A 23836-nucleotide genomic window follows, 5' to 3' on the forward strand; every position below is an offset into this window, starting at 1 on the left:
TAAATTAATTTTCTTACTCTAGCGGACACTGATTCAATATGGTTAAAAAAATTAAGTTATCATGTAGTATGACGCCTAAATATTTTATAGATGACGATCGTTCAATTGAGGAACAAAAGATGTTCCTTAATTGCAGTTTAGTTCATGGATCCTTATTGAAATAGAAGAAGAGGGTTTGTCGGCTCTAAGGCAGCGGTTTTGTAAAAACAAAGAAATTTAGTTTTCGTGGGGTCAATATATTACTTTTTAGCCAACTATAATAGTAGTTTATGTGACTGCTACATAATGAAATTCATTAAAACTCGAGTGTGGGTTTATGAAACGAACGTAGTGAGTTTCATAAAAGAATCACACGAGTGTTTTAATGCCTAATTATGTATAGTTACATACACTGCTTTATCTACACACATATTATAAACTTTCTATGATATATTCACTAACCTCATATTACAGCCGACATTGGGGCATAGTTGCGTTCTGGCGGAATTCGCGGATATGAGGTGGCGTCTCCAAAATATCTTTATCACACATTTTACGTGAAACTTTTGCTAGTTACTTTAAAAACAACAAAACAAATTATTTTTTACTTACAAACTAATTAAAAGACAAACTGCACGTCAAATGGCGGCAAAGAATACTTTTTTCACGCATGTCAGGCATCCGTAGTTTTTTTTATTATTCAGAGGCAGACTAGAGTGGGGGTCGATTGCCATATCGTTCGATACCAACTAACAAGCGAGATTTGTCAAATTTGTATGCAATTGACATTTATTTTCATTTCGAATAAAACGTCATCTCGACTGATATTAGAATAGAGGTCAAATTAAATTTCTTTGTTTTTCAGAGACGTTTGAAATTTGAATAAGCATAGCAATAATAACATTTTCACAGATAAAAATTTTGCTGTAACAAAACAGTTTATCTTAATGTTGGCCATTATTTACGGATTTAATACCGCTTTGAGTGAACCCCAGACATTGCAGCCATAAGTTGCCGTGAAATAATATAGCAATATCGTCTGCGCAGCAAATAATATCTGCATTTTTATGGAAATATGTGTTAAATCATTTAAATATGCTATAAAAAGTGTTGGGCCAACGATATGTGTTTCCAAGCTTTGTACATTGACGTTTGCTAGTTCAAGTAACTTCGTTTAAATATTTTTTGGCTTTTTGTACGTATATTTGACGTTTTTTTTTGTATAATGATTCTGTGTACATTTATGGCGTTATTCATAAACGTTTAGTACTTAATTATAGGTTAGGGTTACTCCTCTGATTCTACAGGTGTTCGACTTTCTGTAGTAGTATAGGAATCTATACTGTATCGAATGCCTTTTTTCAAGTCTAATTAAATACCTTTTCTTTTCTAAGGATTACCCTTGTCCAAGTATTAAACTATAGCTTGGTATAAAGGGAAACCGCTTCCTCTGTAGATTTTCCTTGTCGGAATCCAAATTGCCTATCCGACAACAAGCCTTCTGAATTTAGGAAGTTAACAGGTCTGTTAACTATCTTTTCTAGCACCTTTGAGATGATTGACAAAAGTATAATATTTGCGCTGTAGTTACTTGCATTATCATTGGGGCCAGATTTATAAATTGGTACTACAGCTGCCGTCTTCCAGGCCTCTGTTAATGTGAAATTCACATTAACGTGTCAATCGAGACTGATGTATTCTCATCTTTTTTATATTTGTTCATCAAACGATAAGATTATACGAACAAAATAAGTATAGAATTGTATCAAAGTAGAACAAATAGTTACTAAGGTCAATGCGGTGAAGACCCAGCGGCTAGGTGATCCTCTCGCGCTAAGTAAGGTAAGACCGTCTGGTGGTCATTGACGCATTGTTTGATAGATGAATTGGTGCTGCTACAAGATGATTGTTATCTTCCTTTATACCAATGAAAATTGTGTTTGATATTCAGGAAAATGACGTTGCAATTTCAACATTTGAGCATTTTTTTGTTTTTAAGGTAAGATCGGCATGTATCCCGTAGATCGGGTTCAAAACCTTTTTTTTTCAAGTCCAAATATTACCTGTTACCTGGAAAATAAAACAATATTAGTACTCGAAGGAGTAATGCCCTACTATGTATGTAGTAGTGTGACTATTTAAAAAAACACAAATCAAAATATTTCACAAAAATAATTTGATTTGTTCCCTAGTTGAATAATGCCCTATATTATATTTTGACTTGATTTGGTTCTATAGTTACTTACGTATATCTAGTAGTGGAATTGAGTCACTTCAAACTTGGATAAATCCGTCAGATTTTGCTATTTTAGTAAAAAAAAAACTAAAAAAATCATAACCCGAAAACTATCACAAATGAATGTTTATACTCGGCATAAAATATTCTTCATTATAAGAGAGATACTGCCTACAAAAAATCCTCACCTCAAAAGGTTGGCAACTTCTGGTTTAAAGCAAGGCGGCATATGACGGTCTTCCCTTAAACTTATATGACGGACTTTCCGACTAGGCACAATTTTGAGGTTAGATATTTCAAAACTTAAAACTATACATTTACCTAAAGCGTTTTGAATGCATTAATAGCACTAGACAGGAAAAGGTTTATTAAATTACTACGTTACAGACTTCATACACAAATATTCCGACTGCTTCTATTTTATCGATTTTTATTGCGGAACGACGTTGCACTCGGTGTTCAAGTTCGCAACACGAATAAAGTTGATTGTTGAGTAGTGTTTGTCCTAGCGATATTTATTGGGTAGCAATGGATTTAGGAAGAAATCTGCAATACCGACCGAGGTGTAAGTGGCGTACGTATATAAAAAGTTATAGTGAGTAGACGAACTTGCCTGATAGACGGTCTTCTCCGCATTGAACTTATACCCGCTTTGTCCCAGAGCACGTTATTTTAGTTAAAGAGTAATAACATCAAAAACGTAAAGAACAACGCCCGAACTTTTATCGTCTTTTGGATAACTCCAATCCAAATAGTACCAAAATAATTATGGTACCTATCTAAGATTATGATATGGTAACTTTGTGGTAGATATACTGGTTTTCGAATTATCCGATGAACACATTCCTTTCATAGTTTTAACAAACTCATTAATTTCTTTATTTTGCACTTCGTTTATGGTTTAAGAAGAACTTTATTCTCAAAAAGAATTTACAAAATTCGCTTACTTGAGAATACAAAAAATTATAATAAGTATATCTTAGGACTAGCGTGCAGACAATGTGACATAAATATTCATTATAAATAATCATTACAAAGATTCGTTTGGTTACAAAGTGGGTAGAAATAGAAAAAGGTTACTAACCATAAGGTGCATTCCCAACGCTTACCAAGCGCATGCGAGTTTACGCTATCCAGTATAAGTGTGACTTATGATTAAGCGCGGTCATTAGAAATTGTGAGTCACGTTATGCTGGTTTACCAATCATGCGTCCGACATTCATTCATTCTTCATTATATCAAAACTCTGGTGCCCACTTTAGGCGGGATTCCCGCATTAGGTTCCTCTCCCCTACGATTTGAAATTGTGAAACGCATCTTTGTCAAAGTATTCTATGAAATGAGGCATACGAAAATACGTACTCAATGTGTCCATTTGAAAGCGTTCTGTTTTAAAAGAATTGGCAGTCGATTTCATTCTGTTGCCAAAACGACACAATTGTTAGAATTTTTACCTACCGTGAAATGAATCGGGAAACATTTGTTTATATTTTTCTTATATGTACCTATAAACAACGTGATTTCATTGCAATACAACCATAAAACTCTCATTTCACCCCCTGGAGGCGGGAGAGGAATATACAAATCCTTTAAAAAAAATTGTACAGAGAAATATTTATACAACTAGTTAGCTACACTCAGCGTCAAATACTCTGTAGCAGTCAGTGGCCAAATAGTTTGGTACACCATACCAAATATATGGTGTACCGAACTATTTGACTATTACTTTGGTTGCTACAAAGTATTTGACGCTGAGTGTGCATGCTCATTTACCTATATCATCTAGAGCTTTCAGATAGTAATATCGAATCGGGGGATAATTCTAGAATCTCAATTTCGCTCTTACACATATTTTTACGGTACCCGTATAACAATTAATGGTGACATACGGGCGGCGACTGTAGCTGCATTACTGTTACCATCCCAATGTCTCCATAAGCGTGTGCTAGACGGTCGCTGACAAGCCTTCAGACCGTCTGACCTTAGTCTGACCTTGGTAATGTTTGTATGAAATTTTGTTGGAAACAACTGTCTACACGGTCCGTCCAGACCAAGGCCACGCGGTCCGAGGGGCTTGTCGGGGACCGTCTAGCAAGCGCTTCAGTGTCACGAAGATATTCCCCTTTGCCGGTTATGTCCCAAACATGCCCCGACATGCTCTTGGCCGATCCTTAATAAGTGTCTTTGCTTTGCTTTTATTTTATATCATAACTGAATCTAATATGATTTTTATGGAATATCGACTTACTAATTACTTGAAAGGAACCTTGAGCTCTGGGCGTTTACCAGTCCATTTCTCTGCGCGTGGGTCGTGCTCGTGTATATTTTTATTACACAGCAAAATACATACAACAATTGTACAATTACAATTATATATCGTGCAGTAAAGTTTAATGGCGTTATTCATAAACTCGTTACTGGCCTGAATTTGCTATGAATCGTTTGTCTTTATCTGTCATTTTGACTTATGTATTTGTAAGAAAGGGATAAAACATAATTTAACTAAAATCAGGCCCGTAAAGTTTTATGAATAAGGGGGTAAATAAATAAATAAATGCCAAACAAAAGGAGTGAAATATTTTGAGTAATTTTTGTAGACTGAGGTATAGGTTTAGGTATAGGTAGACCTACTAGAAAAGCATTGTTAGAATGGCTATTAGATTAAACTGTGGGTTGATGATGCTCTCAGGTCGGTAGACGGAAACCTAGCTATTAGGGATTAAAATGAGAGTGGTCCGAGGAATGGCTGCATAGAGACCAACTGAATATTTACTCTTGTGTAGTTAAATTGGCCTGGGCGTGCGTGACATCGCCGACAAAATACAGGAGAGTAGGCTGCGACAGTAAGCCCATGGCCACGTAAGGAGAAGACCACCAGACTACGTTGGCAATTTAGCACTGCGATATTTCATCCCCGGTAAAAGAGGCAGAGGTAAACCGAAAACTAAAAATGATGATGAGTGATGCCTAAAAGATATGATTGAGTGCAAAGTATCCGAGAACGACGTTAAGAATAGGGCGAAGTGCAAGCGAAAGATAAAAAAAAGCTGACCCCACCACCATGTGGGGTTCGAAGCTATATATTATATAGCTTCGAAGAGAGAGAGAGAGAGAATAGTTAAATTGGTTTACTAATGAATTGGCCAAAAAGTTTTCCCAAAGTCATCACACCCCAAACTATTTTACCCAAATTACCATTTCCCAAAAAATCAAAATTATAACACAAAAATTTTTGGTTCAAATTTAAATATGGCGTCATTTGCCAAATTTGCGAAGTGACAATTTGATCAAACATTTTTTTGGAATATAATATTAGCCAATAAAAAACAATTGCTACATAAATTTTTGTCTTAATCAAAGACAAGGTAAAATAATTACAAATGATAATTTGACCAAATAAAGTAAAGTTTATGTAACTTAAGATTCATTTGGGAAATGAAACTACTGCGATAAGTTTGTTGGGAAGTGAAATTTGGCGGAAAGTGTTTGGCCCAAAGGGAAGTACTGACATCAGTTAAATAACTACCAGCTTAACTCAAAACGTACTTACCATTTGCATAAACAATTGGAAACCTAAAGTACATTAGTCTTAGTGATTTCACTATAGTTACCGCCTCCGTTCTCGTGAATTCAGTTTTATTACTCGTAATCCCACCGTGCGTATACAGAAATCATTTGTTTTTATTTTACCCAATTAAAGGGAGAGAAGGGGGAACAAGCCAACGGGTGGCAAACAAATCCGAGCGACGTCTCTATTAGGTACTTAACGCTTTCTCTCCTGCTTCAGCCACCCCAGTTATGGCTTGGCTACCTGAAAGTACCTTATATGTAACGGATAAGAGTTAACTTTACAACGAATCCTGCTGCTGCATCGAAGCAACTTAATATTATTAATCTTCGGAGTAAATACAAATAACAACAGTTTGTGTGTGTCATTTCGTACAGACAAATCCGGTGAATTGATCTTTATAAGGGATATTAGCCCCACAACACAATACTTACGGGACGTTCAAATCGGATTGTGGTGCAATATTACGTCGTCGGCGGCGGGCCGGTATATTCCCAGTTTTATATAGTTATAGAGGTCGTATTGTCGACTATGTAACGTTTGGAAAAGTTGGCTTCAGTCTTATCCGGAAGAAAGCCTCTTAGTAAAATTAATTACAGAGTTCTAGTAGCTCTGGATCATTGCATATCTAATAAAAAATCTATTATGTTTTTGGTATTCGGTTATTTGTTTTGATATTTCGATAAACTTTAACATATTCGTTTAAACATGCATTTTACCGCCGCGTGCCTTACCGCGAACCTTAAAAACTTTTTTTTTTAAGTTAAGAATATGAAGCCAATAAGAAGTTTAACTCAATAAATCGCTCACTGGTTTAAACAAAATACTAATTGGAAATGAAGCGGCCCAGATATCTTACTAAAGGCGCGTTATAAGTAACGCGCCTTTACCGCTTCCCACCTTATGTTTGCTGCGCAAACTCCCCTTATAGGTACACCCCACAAAAGCTTTTCTTTGATCCGTACAGATACTCTAACCGATTCATATTAGAAGCAATATTATTTTAACAAGCGTAGTATTTAGTAAATATACCTACTTAGAATAAACAACACGTTTATTTACCAAGTAGTACAACAAGTAAGAAGACGTTTGAAAAATATTACTTTACGTGGAATTTAATATGTTTCTTTAATTCTAGAGAGACAATAAAGATCGTTTATCTTGTCATATTATCAACTTAAATACAAGAACTTTTTTTAAATTAACAACCTAACACTAAGTAGTTTTGATTAACGTATCCATAATAATTAATACAGAAACTGTCTTTCCTTCCGCCAGCTGTCGTGGCTACTAAAGGCCCGGCGGCGGGCGGACGCCGCGCGCATAAACGGTCTTGTAATGATTTCCGCAGTGACGGCAGGATGCCTACACGGCCTACACGGCTGCGATGATTTATTTACTCCCTGACGATGCGAGGATATTGAATTAAGTAACATGTCCTTCCTTTAATTTTGACAAAGATTTTCGTCACTCGTTTCCTATTTCGCTGTTCACTGGTCAGTTCACAAAATATAACTTCGGACATAAAGTAAATATATATTTGGTTTAAAGTGTTCATAGACGATACAATGGGTGAGACAAGGCTTTTAAGATCCTTCAATTATTACAATGATCCTTCTCTCGTAAATAACTATATATTCGCCTTTTAATGCATTTGTTACTTTTAACTTAGGAATATCAGATTATTAGATTTATTAGTAAAAGGGTTAATTGGTGTCACACAACAAAATTGACGGTATGCTGTATCATCTAAATTTCCACGCATGGATCAACAAAAATCATGCATGACGCAACTGTAACTCACTAGACTGTGCCGAACAGAACATAAATACTTCAATTTGTTCACTCCAACTGATGTATGTGGCGATACTACAACTCCAAGCGGCTTAAACGGATCACAAAGTTATAACAATATTTATCACTCCTATATTGTAGCCAGTGATAAATGTTCGCCATTATGGGCCAGCTACCTGTCTGACATGGAATTTCATTTAAAGAAGCCCTATATTGCCGTTCCGCTTGCTAATTTTGTATGTCTATGAATCATGTTTATGAGACAGGGACATTTTTGAGCGCGTGCAAGCATTGTTGGAAACTGTTAGAAAACTCGTTTTGGAAGCATTTGCCAGGTTAAGTACCTGAGTGTGTAGAGTAGAAAATATTTATCACGTAAAAGGTTTGAGAAAAGTTTTATGCTATCAATAAGTATGGCGTTGCTCAATGAACTAACTATACAGATAGCTACCTATGCTCGGAGTTTTTCTTAGGGATCAAATCCCAAACGAGGTTCTTTGCCAGAGAACCAAGGTTACCGATAGCGACATAGGCAATAAGGCAGGCCATGGGCGTCGCCAAGGCAGCTGCTCCCTTAGAGAACAATGAACTCCCCCCCTCCCCCCCTAGGCCACAGTCATATACTGCAGAACCAATTGCCGATGATGACATTGTCTCCGTAGTCTCAGAGAGATTGGCTAAAGTTGGCATACTCGTAAAACTTAATTATACGCGATTTAATCCCGTTTTCATAAATTATGTGTAATAATCGTGAAAGTATGTAGAAAGTAAAGTTTTGTCAAGCTGCATAACAAGATGTAAAACATATATTATGTATATAAAACAGTCGTAATAGTGCCAGGACGGTACTTACCTTGGCACTTTAGTTGAGTACTGATATGAATATTCGACAAACATTATATCGTTGATCGTCAAAGTCAATGTTGTCATAGCTCTGCATATTAATGCTAGTTTATGATGTTTACCCGAGGAGATATAATATAGTGCCGATTCATGAGATTTAAACTTGTCGGATTAATAGCTGTTTTATATTGTGTCGTTAATATTAATCATTTACCTACTTGCCGAGGTTTTCTTGTTCTTCAGTTTAATATTAGCTTAAGTATTTATATTTTTAGGTTCGTAATAATGATATTGGTTTCTCAACCATAGGTACTCCGCGAGGACGATTTACTATCACTGAACGAGTCGCACCGACTATGGGATTAAACTGATATTACGAAATAAAAAGTCTTATAAAAACTGTTAATTGGTTTCGCTACATATCGGATTTAGGCTTAGAAAGTCGTTTTGCCTTCCTGTTTACCTTACAAAGCATGGCTAGGGGTTGATAAACTCATTGTATAACCACATTACTTAGTAATAAAGTACTTATGATAATCTTTAATAGAAAAATAACCGACTTCACAACAGTTTGAAATGCCATTTAAATTACTTACAACCATTAAAAATTACAATTAGCCCCAAGACGTAAAATACTCGTCGTGAAGGAGTTCCATTCTGGTCTTCATGAACAGTTCCATTTCACAAATAGCACTATTAGAATGCAAATGCTTGGTTTGTAGATATATAAAAAATCGCTATTTGTGAAGAAGTTTCGTTCTGGTCTTTATGAGCAGTTCCATTTCACCAAATAGCACTATTTGAATGCAAATGCTTGGTTTGTAGATATAAATGTAAAAAAAAACGCTATTAGTATGCTTATGCTTAAAGGAGTTGAGGAGTCCCCTCAATTCCTCAAGGAATCCTTCATTAGAACTTTATTATTTAAAACCCTAACTTGCTGAACAAACTTAACGAAGAAGTGTATAGGAAGTGCATTTGAGGTGTTTGGTTCTGGTCTTCATAAGCAGTTCTACTTCATCAAATGTCACTTTTTTATTGTAAATGAAAAATCACTATATGTGTGCCTATAAGATTTGAGGAGTTCCCTCGATTCCTCATGGATTCCATCATCAGAACTGGACTGTGACAAAAATGAGACCATTCTATAAATATAGGTATGTGTTTTCACTAAAAACGTGTTTTTACGGTAACATACATTCAATGAATAATTTTTTTTTTAATTGGTTGAGAAATGACCGAGTTGTGACGTAACAAACGAATTAAGAACCACCTTTTGAAATTTTTAAACCGGTTCTAAATACATATTCAGAGACAGCCCATTTTACGCCTAGGTACCTATTATCACTGTGATTGCTTTTCATAGGCGGGTTTACGAAAACACAAACGCAGTGTACAAAATAGATTTAATACTTTTATGCAAAACTAGTACGTATTTAAGTAAATCTGCAAAATGGCCGAGTTACTTGATACCCTTCTGACGCTCTCGAAATAGTAAGCTCGTTTTAAACCTGCCAATTTCACAAACGCAGAATGGAATAGGATTTAATTGAAAAAAATATTAAGTACAATTGTACTATTTTTTTAGATATAAGCAACACGAGATAGACAACCCAAGCCGTCACTTACAATTAGAAAAGTACGAATAGTCTATCTCGCGCCCGAGATACTTTCTCGGCGCTCTCGTGCTACGATCTCACTCCATAACTTGCGATTCTAACCGTGATTATTTTCAATTGTTTCAGGAGCAGTCACACAAATCGTACCGTCCTCTGACGGTGCTGACTTTCCGATGGAACTACGCGGTGCACGGGCTGCACCCGGCGGGGTACCACCTCGTGAACCTGCTGCTCCATGCCCTTGTGTCACTCTTGTACTACAAGTAAGCTAAACTAAGACCTTACAATAAAACTGCTTACAAATCACCTTTACCCGAAGACGAAGTGTACAAACGCATGCATACTTACTAGTAAAATTGTATAAAAGAAATAATGTCTCGAAACGCTCTTTTATCCGAGAGACGATGGATTAAAATATTAATATCTCATATATATATATTCTTATATATATTCTTCAATATAATGTTTAATTTTTCAAAGGAATACCAGAAAGCCCGTTGTGCCATCGAGATTTCTCGTTTAAATGATGATAGCGTTAAATACTTCCGACTCGCACTTGTCCGGTTTTTGAAATAGGCACGCGTAAGTATCATCGCCGTAATCGATTCTTGACTTAATCGCCTCATGTGAATTGTTACTTGAGACGAACTATTTTGTCATTTAAATATCTTCAGTCTGATGAAGGCCTGTGTCACTTCCAAAATCTTATTATAAAGACAATTGACGGTGCCGCGGCGGTAGGGTAATGCGGCCAGCTTTTTTGGCACGTTTGCGCCGGGTGTATATCGTCCTGAGGTTTAATTGCGTGATACTTTTGGTGAGATAGTTACTTTGTTAAAGCTCGTGTCGTATTGTTTACCATGTAGGTATATTTTTGACGATGCCTGTATTATAAGTATTCACAAAATATTGGACGAAGTTAGTTACGGACGCTCGTTGTGCACTTTGGACGAAGCCTACTTTGTGAAATTCTTATTATAATTTTTTTACCGTCATCGTGTCAATTTAATGTATTGATATATGGAACAAATACGAATGTATGTAATGTAATATTACTTAGTGAGTGGCAATGCCAATGTGTGGAATGTGGATGTGGTTAAGCAAGTAAATAAGCTTAACTATTTCAAACATAATGGTGCTCCCACATTGGCTGTTATAAAATGTTATATTACATTTTGTGACAGGGACAGCATAATAAAACACTATCAATACTATCATGTTGTTCCTGTCACACACTGTTATATAACATTTTATAAGAGCCAATGTGGGAGCACCATAAGTGTAATGCACTGTAACATTGGCTGATGTTGCATTCATTTTCATCTACTGAGTTATATGTCCGTTACCCCAAATGGCGCAAACCACTACACCCCCGTAATTATGTCTAACTGCAGTGACATACGGACCGATTCAAACTTTAAGACACGTCAAATATTAAGCCTAAATACGATATGGATTACATATGTCAGTGTCAAAAGTGACGTTTCTTCAAACAAAAACGTCACTTGACACTGACACATCTAATCCGTATCGTTTCTAGACTTAATATTTGACGTATCTTAAAGTTCGAATCGGGCCGTTATTCCTACATCACTACATAGTATAAAACAAAGTCGCTTTCCGCTGTCTGTCCGTCTGTCCCTATGTATGCTTAGATCTTTAAAACTACGCAACGGATTTTTATGCGGTTTTTTTAAATAGATAGTGATTCAAGAGGAAGGTTTATAGGTATAATTTGTAAAGGTTTTGTGTAAATTAGTGCGAAGCCGGGGCGGGTCGCTAGTCTGACATAAAAGCTCGAGCGGGACAAAAATAAGATAGGTTTAAAAACAGTTGAGTCGTTAAAGGGGACGTATAGGCTTCTATCCCATTAAAACTGAAAGGGGATACGGATCTCTTTGTGTCGTGCGGATGTCAACTAGAGGGTTCTTATCATTCGAATAAACAAGCCCAGACGCCCGCGGCACTCCTAGTCATTACTGGAACTAATACATCTTCTATGACAAGATTACTACTAAGTTGATACACCGTAATGAAAAGCGAAACAGCCCGGCCTAAGCCTCAGACCTGACAACGCTAAAAGGTAGCAGCAGGCAAATAAGATTAGGGAACAATTGGAATCTTAGTTGGATGAGAAAATGACATAACAATAATCGCTAGAGTCGTTTTAGTTCCACGACAACTCGCTTAATAACGGATTCATAGGATATCAGAGATAGACAGTTTCGCAAAAAGTAGTTGCTTTATATTTCCAAAGCCAAATTAAAGTCGAATCAAAAGCAGCTGCGTCGCAAACTATTAATTGGCAGGAATCGATAATCATGTAGAGCCACTTCAATACGAGGACGCCATGACGCCGTTTGTGTTGCGTATTAATTTATTATAAGGTAGGTACTTATTCTTTAGAAAGGATGTTCACAATACTTAACGGTTATTCCGGGGTAGAGCGCCGTACTAAAGAATGGAATTAATTATGGGAAGCCCAACAGTAATACGGGATCTCATATTGATCTCCCGTAAATCCCGTAATCTTATCTTTGTAGTGGGATTCCTTATTCCAGGTCCGCCCTCACACGGCTCACACACTCAAGGGTATTATAATGGTCACTTTATATGGAATTTTCCATTTTCAGGGCTACATGTGGTACAGTGAACATCAAGAGTATAGTATGAAACAATGGCGCCTAAAGTTTCTGCCACCCTCGTATACTTTTCCAAATAGATATATATATATATATCTCGACACATAATATCTCTTTTTGTTAAGTTTTCAGAGAATAGTAGATACTTTTGATGCTAACTGTACTTACAATGTCCAAAGGATTACTAAATAATACCCAAGAAAAATAAATGGCTAGAAAGGAGGAAAGGGGTTCCTTATATTCGGCACGAGGGTGGCTGACGTCCGTTCTCTAGCACGGTGAGATCAGGAATCCCGGCGGCGGAGCCCAACTGTTCCCGCATCAAAGTGAATGTTGGCGAACCTGCTTGACCAGTCTACCAACATAACGACAAAACTGCCACCTCGTACCGAATTTCACCTTAGTTCAGCAATACGCCAATAGATGGCGTGGCTCTCAACACAACTTGATGAATATCAAATAATACATAGCCAGACATTGCTAATAGATTTTATACAGGCGTCTAAAACCATGAACTGCAACGCTGCAATCACGCTCCGACATATAGGTATATTTAGGTACATACATACAGATTTTACACGGAATTACCAATGCCCTTTCCGCCTGACCTTATTACCTAGAGCTTAGTAACTAAGACTTAATTGGGTCAAGCAGGCTTATGAACGATGGACGATGTTATCCACGTGACACAGCAAGCGTCACTTTTTAACACCGCGAGATTGAAAGAGATAGACACTGTAGCTAATTGTGACGTCGATAAGCCTGACCACACTATTCGTGTTGGTCAGCGCCATGAGACCTCGGGATAGATCCAGTTAGAGAAATTTAAGCTAACTTTGCATGCAAACATGATATGTTATGTATGCAGGTAATATGATTGAATCGAAAACAATGTTTACGTACCTACTTATTAAAAGTATGTTTCTGATGGTCTAGTCCAGATCTAGGACTCGGCAAACCAGCTATTCTACACTTACGAGCAAAGATTTTCAGTGTTCACAGGTCATGAAATAACAAATCTGGGATATTAAATAATTTCACTCTTAAGACTCACTTGTTTTAGTCACTCGCGCGACATGTTTCAATGTTAGTATGTCTCACAACAGTTTAAATTAAATCTGGGATATAAGGCTCAAAAATGTGTACAAAATCTACATTTATAAAGCTAGCTAAATGGTCCGAAATCGACATTTCAGTCGACGTTGATTCAAAATTTCTTGATATATTGCTTCTGTATACAAAAATCAAAATTCTCAAATATGGACAAAAACTTCAGTTAGTAATTGGCCCAAAAATCTGTATGTATAACATATAAATAAATAAATAATATAAATTTTTATTTATGTTTCTCTGTTTTGTATAATTTTCTATTTGTGTGTGCTAACGAATAAATTATTTCTATTTCTATTTCTATTTCTATAAACATTTTTATTCAGATTTATCTGTATAAAAAGACAAAGCCGATTAGATTTTTAATGTGTGTTTTACGACGTAGCGCTACGCTTACATAAGCCATACAACCTTACTTTGTATACCTATTAATACTAAAACAATAAGTACTGCCCAGTTACGAGTTTAAGTCCGGCTAGCAGCCGGCAAAGCCAGTTTTAATCAGGCCGCCGGCCGATCCCCTTAGTTACTGCTAATTACCGCTAGTTGCTGTGTCTACGGCGACCTTACCCCGGCTTATGCTCAATATCCAATTTGTCAGCATAATCCTATTAACGATTTTACCTCTCATTATCATCCGGGTCCAGCAATACTGCCCTTAGAACACAGTTTGTCTGACCGCTTCGTTAGTTCAAATTAGTACCTACAACAATTGAAATGCGAATTTAGATGTAACCCATTTTAATTCAAATGTAAACGGGCATATTGCGTCGGTACCCCTACCCCTACCCCTACCCCGGTACCATAGCTAGGTAACTAAATAATTAGGTATGCATACAGCATGATTTTGTTATGTCGGACCATACTCTGAGGGGTGACCTAGTCATACTGAATAATTTTCTCAGAGGATGGTCAGACAACAAAATCCGCCCTGTATGTATATTGTTTGCCATTTAATCGTTTTTAGGGTTCCGTACCCAATGGGTAACAACGGGACCCTATTACTAAGACTCCGCTGTCCGTCTGTCTGTCACCAGGCTGTATCTCATGATCAGTGATAGCTAGACAGTTGAAATTTTCACAGATGATGTATTTCTGTTGCCGCTATAATAACATTAATAACATAATAACAAATACTAAAAACAGAGTAAAATAAATATTTAACTGTCAGCCCGTCACTGACAATTTCCTTCATGAAATGAATTACGTTCGCCGCCACATTCCTGTCACAATAAACTAAACATCTCGACTGTTAAGATAAGATAAAAGAAAAGATATATTTATTTCATTATAAAATACATTATAAATTTGCCTAAACTAAACACCGATTTGCGATTTTAACTAAATATCTGGTCTATTTTTGTTTACGGTCTAGATAAAGTCGCAGTAAAACCAAAATAAACCAGTTAGCCAGTTGCAGTTAGCAACCGGCTTGTTAAGCTTCGTCTGCATATTTAATTGTATCTCTTTTCAGAATTTACCAGTATTTTAGTTTTATTGAGTGATAAACAACTTTTGGTGATTATATACCTACTTTAGGTAACGTAATTAGGTATAAATAAGAAAATGCCTTTACAAAATCAGTCTCATTTGTTTTTACATGTACAACAACACATACTTAAATAACTTATCAATAACTAAACAGCGATGATCTTTACACAGGGTTGTATTCGACTTTGTTTTTTAAGACACAAGATTCATCTTGTGGCATTTGCTATACTTGTACTGTGTCCTGGAGTCCACTACTTCAGCGCACCATCAAATAATAAATTGAGTCGCACCAACAACACCGACACTTTTATCACATTATATCATTGAAACACTGATATATCCCATTACCGCCCATTGTACCCACTTGAGTACACCTGGGTTAAGGTGTTAGATTCGATTTTAACTCCTAACTTTTTTGTAACTCTACCTAGCATCAGCATTAAAAAATGGTGGGTTCTAAAAAGTGGGTGTCGGCGGTAATGGGTTAAGACAGCTCCTTCAATTTGTAAGTCACAGGCGTCACAGCACTTTACGATATCGCTAAAAGCTCAAACTGAGTCGTAAACAATTTAGGTGGTGACTGCATCAGCATTACTGTTGCAACGCCACAGCTGCAGCGTTGACGCAAGCGGTGTCACTTTTAATTTAAGGTCACATTCGGACTGCAGCAGTAAGTAACGCGCTGGCCACGACATTGCGCGACTTGCGACGGCGGCGGCGGCGACCATAGGTTGGAGCGAGGCACAGCGATCTAACCTTTCGTTCCCACCTATGGTTTTCGCCTTAACCGAAGCCAGTCGCGCCATGTCGTGGGCGAGCCGTAACGCTAGTCTATAGGTAGTCACCATCGGAATGTAACCTTGAATGACCTTATCGTGACAGCAATGCGGCAACGACAACAACGCAATTTTTCAATGAAATTGTCAGTGACAGTGCCCGCTGCAGCAACAAAGTTGCAACAGTAATATTGTGCAGTCCCAGCCGAATATCACCTATAAGCTGATTTGATGAATTTGAGGACTTTTATGGGGTATACAGTAGATTTGTGAAAATAATGATTAAATTCCATTCATACCGGACCCGTTGTAATTTTAATAATGTGAATAGTTTCACTAGCATTTAGTTTTTCCCTATATAGCACGACAATAAAAATAAATTACAGCCTACCATTAACAGAAAAAGCCACAGTTATCCATATCGGTAAACTTATTTCAACTAATACCTGAATGTAAACACACGCTCAGAATACGTATGGTCCCGTGAGAGTACCAGGACTTTGCATTAAGGAAGGGTTATTCACATTCATTTAGCTCGCTTATGGATGCTTCCTCCGACATAACACTTGGGAGTCACAAAAGCTCTAAAAATATGAACATAAAGTCATAAAAATTACATTGGTTTAAAAAAAAACTATAAATATTGAAAAAGGTAAAGGTACAAAATTTTGGGCCTGGTGCTTCTGTTGATTTATGTACTTAATGTTTTCTTCGGGTTTATGATAAACAGTATTTGTTAACGCAACTTTGGGAACAAATCAAATTATTTGATTAAATATTTTTGATTGCTCTGAAGGGAAGGAGGGAGAGTAAATAACTAATAAACGTCTTAATGCACAGAAGAAGAAGATACATGCATGGACAAAATAAGTATATAAAAAAGTACAATCACGACGACCAAAGTGGCCAAATATATCGGAACACATACTTATTTCTATAGTAACAATGGTGTGTTACGACATATTTGCTATTTATCCCTATTTGATGCTGATTGTATTTACTGATGATACTGACTACCTATAAGAGCGTAAATAAGTTATTATTTATTATTATTCAGAGCCCACTGTGTCCCACTGCTGGGCAAAGGCCTCCCCCTCTTTTTCCACTCGTCTCTGTTTAGTGCTATATCTGGTTAGCCTCTAAAAAAGGAGTCCAAGTTATCCCGCCATCGCCGACGAGGTACAAATACGAAATAACCTCTTTTTTTAGGGTTCCGTACCCAAAGGGTAAAAACGGGACCCTATTACTAAGATTCCACTGTCCGTCTGTCTGTCTGTCACCAGGCTGTATCTCATGAACCGTGATAGCTAGACAGTTGAAATTTTCACAGATGATGTATTTCTGTTGCCGCTATAACAACAAATACTAAAAAGTACGGAACCCTCGGTGGTCGAGTCCGACTCGCACTTTTCTTTTTTTTTTTAACTTCAAGACAAAAAATATTGTAGACAATTTGAAATGTGGCAATGAATAGTTTACTGCTTAAGGAAGCCGAGCTGTGCCTTGAATTAAAAAGTTTTGCAGATGAAACGGAAGGTAATTGGTTTACCTCCAACCGTTTGAGCCAAATTCGATTTGCGCTTTTACACGTTTGGCCTCGGCACTCCAAACTTACCTTGCCCTTGCCAAACTTATCCCATTATAAGTCAAATTCATTGCCTTGCAGGAACTAGATAGTTCGTTGCAAAACGCATGTTATCATTAAGTTTCTACCTCCCACATTATTTGGAAGTTGTGAGCAGGAAACTTCAAACTTATAATGGAATTACTTTTATATTCATACCCACGAGAGCACGGGAGCTGCACGTCGCAAATAGCCTTGTGATATAATACTGCCAGCTTGAAACTAGCACAATATTTAATACTTAGTAGGATATGCAAACATATTAATTTCATGAGCAAGTCCGCAATAAGATTGAAAATCACGATTACACAATCATCATGGAAAGTATTAAGTAAAACGCAAGCTAATAAAATAATGGCACTAACTGACTTTATTCGAAATCTACCCGATATATTACAATTGTTGGCATACCCTACACATCCCACCACCAAATCAAGACATAGTATTTAAAGAATTAATATTGTAATTAACATCATTTCATGCCAATTTGACCTTAAATGATTTTTTTATATAAATAACCATATTACTCTATATAGGTATATCCCTCCCACCATTGGAAGGCAAATCTCATGAAATTAGTATATGATTCATAATACGTAAGATACTTAGAAAAAACCTTATTCCGTGGACTCCCGTTAAATGTTGTATGTAATTACCTTACTAAAGTATGCGTCTGATACGCCGATCCCATAAAATAAGGCTTGTGCTAAATATGTTGACAAAAAGAAAGTGTATTTATTTAAAAAATATAAACTAATTACTAATCATATTCCCCATATATAGAGATCCCATCGCATGTTACATAAATACATCTGTGTGTCTGTTGATGGTGTAAAACAACGTTGTACATATATTGCTTTACAATATGTACACAAATATGATAACTGTTACAATATATCAACCCTGGATATTATGTCATGGGCCACGCATTTTATTCACCCTTTACTGCTAAAATCAGTAAATCGTATAACGATAAGAAGCTACTTTTAATTAACGAATGGCTTAATTATTTCGCATCGACAATGCCGCCATTATGAGTAAATTAATTACGAAACGTAATTAATTACTCGCATACGAAGATAAGACAAAGGGCCGTGGCAATTTGGGCGGTTTTATGACGTCGGTGAAAAACTGAGGCTCGCACGTCTAACCAGGGGTTTTAGACGTAGAGCTTCAGAAGTCTCTAATTACTTAAGCAATCTAAATCATTTCTGCATATGAACATTGAATATTGGTCGTAAATACGAAGGTATTAACTACTTGAAGCACGGAGGTTAGATTAGGATGGGACAATTTTATAAGAGAAGTCAAAGAAGGAGAGTGGCGTGCGTTTTAACCTTAATCGAAGGCGAATTTGACGCCGGAGAGTATTTTATCAGTAAGCCACAGTCTCGTAAATTCGACCTGTTATGCGTTGTGCACCACACCTTCGTAAATCACCTACATTGTCATCGCTTTTGTTCAAGACTACCAATAAAATAATAGCATGTCAAAACACCATTAGTTTTACATTAACATCGACCCTTAGGTTCATTATGCTCACTTACTCTCACAAAGAACGAAATCATTTACTTGTAGGCATTTATCAATCTGTTTGAACTATAATTGACTTATTGTTTAGGTACCTAGACCTTCATATAATGTAATTATTCTTAACCACCACACGTTCAGTATAATTCTATTTCATAGCGGAAACCCGACCGAATGGCTGGAGCCGCGCCAAAGCTGTACTCGTCCTGAAATTGGACTAATGCAATCCAGATGATGTCAGATTTATGCGCTTTGTTCCGCTGCTAAACAAAGCTGGCAAACACTGATTATTAATCCGACTTTTGCACTATTTTGGGTTCCCTGAAGTCTGAAAGGGAAAAGAAACCTTATGGGCGCAGCCATTTTTCTGTCTTGTTTAGGTTAGAAGAACTGGGTAACAATATACAGGCTGTATTTCAACTGATGTATTTAGCCTTCTTTTCCAATTGGGGACGTACCTCCACCTTACAGAAAACCGCAGCCAAATAACTATAGACCCTACTCATAGTGTTGTGTTCCTGCCGGTGAGTAAGGTTGCCAGAGCTCAACGAGGGAGAGGAGTGTTAGGGTCGGCAACGCGTATGTAACACCTCTGGGCTTGCAGGCGTCCATAGGCTACGGTGACTGTTTACCATCAGGCGGGCCGTGTGCTTGTTTGCCACCGATGTAGTATTAAAAACAAGTAAATAAATTAAGTTAACGGCGTCCTAGCCTAGCTCGAATCTGTTCGTGGTTCGTTCTGTGTACGATTGTCGCCTAATATTTAATATTTAAAAAATGTATACCCATCCCTGAACTTGCGTAAAAAATAGCTGTATCATAGATATCTACCTACCTAATCTACCTACATCAGTTGAAATGTAAAAAGGTAAAAGTGAAATATGTTACAAACAAGTTAATAATGTCGAAATTAAATGAAAATATAAAAGTAATCGTACATGCAAACAGCAGCAGCAATACATTCTTTACGGCTCTCATCGTCTCAGGATAAAACAAATCTTTGAAATATTTTATATGTTGTCATAACCGAAAAAAGATTAAATTTTCTTACGCTGAAAAAGTAGTGTATTTCTCACACATAAGAATAAAAGCTATGAAGATAGGCGCAGTTTTAAATATATATTTCTTCAAACCTAACTCTAAACCTTAATTTCAATCCGAAATTTTAGCTTAAAGTTTTAAGGAAAGAGAAGAGTCATAGAATGTATTGGTTCCCTTACATTCCACGAATTGTCTTTTTCCGTACAGACTACGTACTTTTACGATGAAACACTTGTTTCTACCGAATTTTATGTGTTAAAGCGAGCCGTGTGCTCTGGGCGTGGCGGCTTTCATTTGTCTTCTTTGACGCGTCTTCCTTTGTTATCTTATCATCCTAACAATACATTATTTTCTTGGAATGTTCACCCGTTATTTATTTGTAAAACTAGAAACTTACTTGCCGTTATATGAACTGATGAAGATCTTATTTTAGCACGCCATTAGCTTTATATATCAAAGCGAACGAGGCGCTCTCTAACACATTTACTTTATTAACGGGTTCTCTGTTCGTAGGCGCTTTTCGCTACAAGGAGGAAAGAATGTGTTATATTGCTACGCTCGTAGCGCGTAGCTCGCGCTGGCAGTGAGTGTGGTACTTTCTGAACTTAACACAACGCTGCCTATGGTCAAAGCATTTGTTAGAGACCATGTTTACGTCAATAATATTAAATAGCTATTAGTTAGCTGACTACTAGTTATAATATCATTAATTTACGTGAAGGCGCTACGACTTTTACAGTTTTTTTAGTTTTACACGGATAACACTCCCGGATAAAATGCACCATTCTGATTGTAATAACAGCTTACGAATTTGGTCTGGAATTGTTATGAATATGATATTCTGTCAGTGCAATACCGCTCTCGGCCTCCTGAATAGAGCGGTCTGTCCGGAAGTGTGTGCTACGCGCTAAATGCTACGACGCGTAGCGCGTAGTTGTCGCCTGTTTCGTTTGATGGGTCATACGGCCCAGTTCCAACAATGTGTACCGTCGTACCGAAATGATCTCTTCGAAGCATTGTTCGAATATGGCCGATACACAATTCGGTTCACGTCATACCGATAAGGGCTATTATAGGACTTAATTTTCTGGTTCAAACTCCTTTTCTATTAACCTGTGTGATATTATGTGTGCATTATAATTTGCACAGAAACTGTTTTAAACTATTTTCCATGTTGTATTTTATGATATATCGTCACATTTAAAAAAATATGATTCCAACCAATCTCAACGCATTTCTCGGCTGAATACCATACTTTCGGCCGACTTTTTACCATAATATTAAATCAACATACTGTTTGGTATAACATTTCATCAATTCACTATTTAATTATAACGGTTTCATAATACGACCTAGTGCAACTGTCATTTACAATAAGCTAGTTGCGTAAACAAGCTGTCGTAGAAAGAAAGTTACAAACTAGGCCTTTAAAATCCGAGGGTTGGAATTGTAATACCAGATCAGAGAAGAACCTTAATTATGTAACTGCTGCATAAAATCTATCTTATAATCACATTATGAGTATAGGAGACCGATTCCGCTTGAACACTTTGGTATGGTTCACATCTTATTTTGATACGACCTTGATCGTGAGTGCCAATCAGCGTTAGCTGCTTACGCTGATTGGTGATCACGAAATGCATTCGGGAGTCGTCTCGTTGGTCATACCTATCGCTCGCACTTTTTTTGGCGTGTGAGAGGCCGGATTGTGACACAACTCAAGGTCGTGTCAAAATTAGATGAAAACCATATCATATTGTTACATCAGATTCTGTTTCTCTCCTCTAGGCTGGCTGGCTAGGTTGGCTCTTGTGCTTACGAGTTGCGATACCCGTTTACGAGCACAAAGGCCTCAAAATCAAAATCAAATCAAACTCAACTTGAATTAAATTAGTGATTACGAATGAATGATTGATTATACGTGCCTTCTTTTTATTAGAACAATGCTGTATTAACTCCACGACGACAAATACCATTCTGTATTTGTCAAGAAATATTTACGTAAATACTACTTTTTCTATTTCCGCTTTCTTTCATTTCATTTGAGTTAAGAATGGTACAAACAAATGATACAAGAAAAACAATATTTGAGTGGAAATTTTAATTAAAACCGGCTAAGGGCGAGTGTCAAGAAAATGATTCATAATTTGTAATTTAAAAGTAGAATCCAAAACTCATTTTACTGGAGCAATAATTTATTATTCTAAATGCATGAAAAAAGTTATAGTTAGTTGCAATAAACGTAACGTAACGTGTTACGAGTTGTCAAAAACAATGCAGAATTTCGGTCCCGCTATTTATTGTTGTGGGGCCCTATAAGGGGAGAGCCCTTAGAGTGGTAGAGTATTTTGAACAGGGGACGTTCTTAAGTACTACTCTACTTAAGTATTGCCGGCCTATCGGCTACTTATAGGGAATCTTAAAGATAACACTGCATTGATCCGGTGTAATGGCGATATTAGGTCTTATATTTTTATATAGTACATTATTGCAGAGGCCGGGAAATGGCTACTCGTGGATGAGTATCGATTTTGAGTCAAAAAAGACGAATCCATCCTGCCGAGGCATATATAGTGATTTTCTCCAAACGTGCGAGGAAATAAGGTAAAATAATCATTATTTAAGCATCAAACATCACTCAAATGTCGGCAAAACGTTCGTAAACGAAACGTTATGTCGATGATCAATCCAACGACGAAAAGACTGCCGGAAATAGGTTGTAGAATTAATCGAACCTTCATATCAAAAACGTCAAAAACAATTTCCCTCTTTAATTATTTTTTTTTTAAAGTTAAAGGCACAACTCATACTGCCATTCAGTAGATAGGGAAAATCAGAAATATTTATTGTATAAACTGTGTAAGTACAGAAAGTATAACTAGGTACATTTTTTGAGCAGGATCAAGAGTTTTACCCTTTTCGGGTATACAATTTATTTTACCTTAAACTAACTTTTAATATTTTGGAGGACGAGGACGAGGAGGAAGGAGACCGGGGCAAGACGGGATACCTAAGGAAAAAACTGTTTAATGAAATAACTTTTACTTGTATCGCAACATCAGTAAGTTAACTTTATATAATTAACTTGTTTTACTATCTAAATCACTTAGTTTTCGGTAATTAGGAAAAACAATTATGAACATAAATATCCACATCTTGCCCCATAGCTCGGAGCATAATGGAAAATGGCACGCAACAAAAAGAGCACATATTTTAGTCGGGCTGACAATGCTCACGCGTATCACTTACCTCCATCCATCCATCCATCCTCCAGGCATCCTCTGCCTCGTCCTACTCATCTACCCCAGCGCAAGAATTGTGAGCCCAGCCATGGCCCATATTACAAATCAACCACCCTTCGACTGAATACAATTGCTCGCAGTAAATGCAAGCTCAGTCATTTATTCTTAGTCTCTTTTCCTTTATTGCGCTTCTACTTACAAGGGTTTCTAAGGGTTAGAATCCAAATGTTTAGCGCAAATCGTAAAACGGGGCCAAACGGCATACCAATTCGTTTTGCTCCGACCGTTTTGCCCCAACGAATTTTTTTTATAATAATACTAAGCATTTCTAACCTAAAGCT

At 36.9% G+C, this 23836-nt stretch overlaps 2 protein-coding genes across 4 annotated transcripts in view; both read left to right on the forward strand.

Moving 5' to 3' along the window:
- The window catches only part of LOC134741652 (protein O-mannosyl-transferase Tmtc3), a 173400-nt gene that overhangs the window by 111425 nt on the left and 38139 nt on the right, over positions 1–23836 (forward strand). For both annotated transcript variants that reach the window (XM_063674508.1, XM_063674509.1), the window contains exon 2: positions 10166–10302. In XM_063674508.1, coding sequence (XP_063530578.1) covers positions 10166–10302 — 137 coding nt within the window. The remainder of the gene's footprint in view (positions 1–10165; positions 10303–23836) is intronic.
- The window catches only part of LOC134741701 (troponin I), a 443517-nt gene that overhangs the window by 44788 nt on the left and 374893 nt on the right, over positions 1–23836 (forward strand). The gene's annotated exons all lie outside the window — the stretch shown is intronic.

The sequence above is a fragment of the Cydia strobilella genome, chromosome 5 (genome assembly GCF_947568885.1).
Source record: "Cydia strobilella chromosome 5, ilCydStro3.1, whole genome shotgun sequence".
NCBI lineage: Eukaryota > Metazoa > Arthropoda > Insecta > Lepidoptera > Tortricidae > Cydia > Cydia strobilella.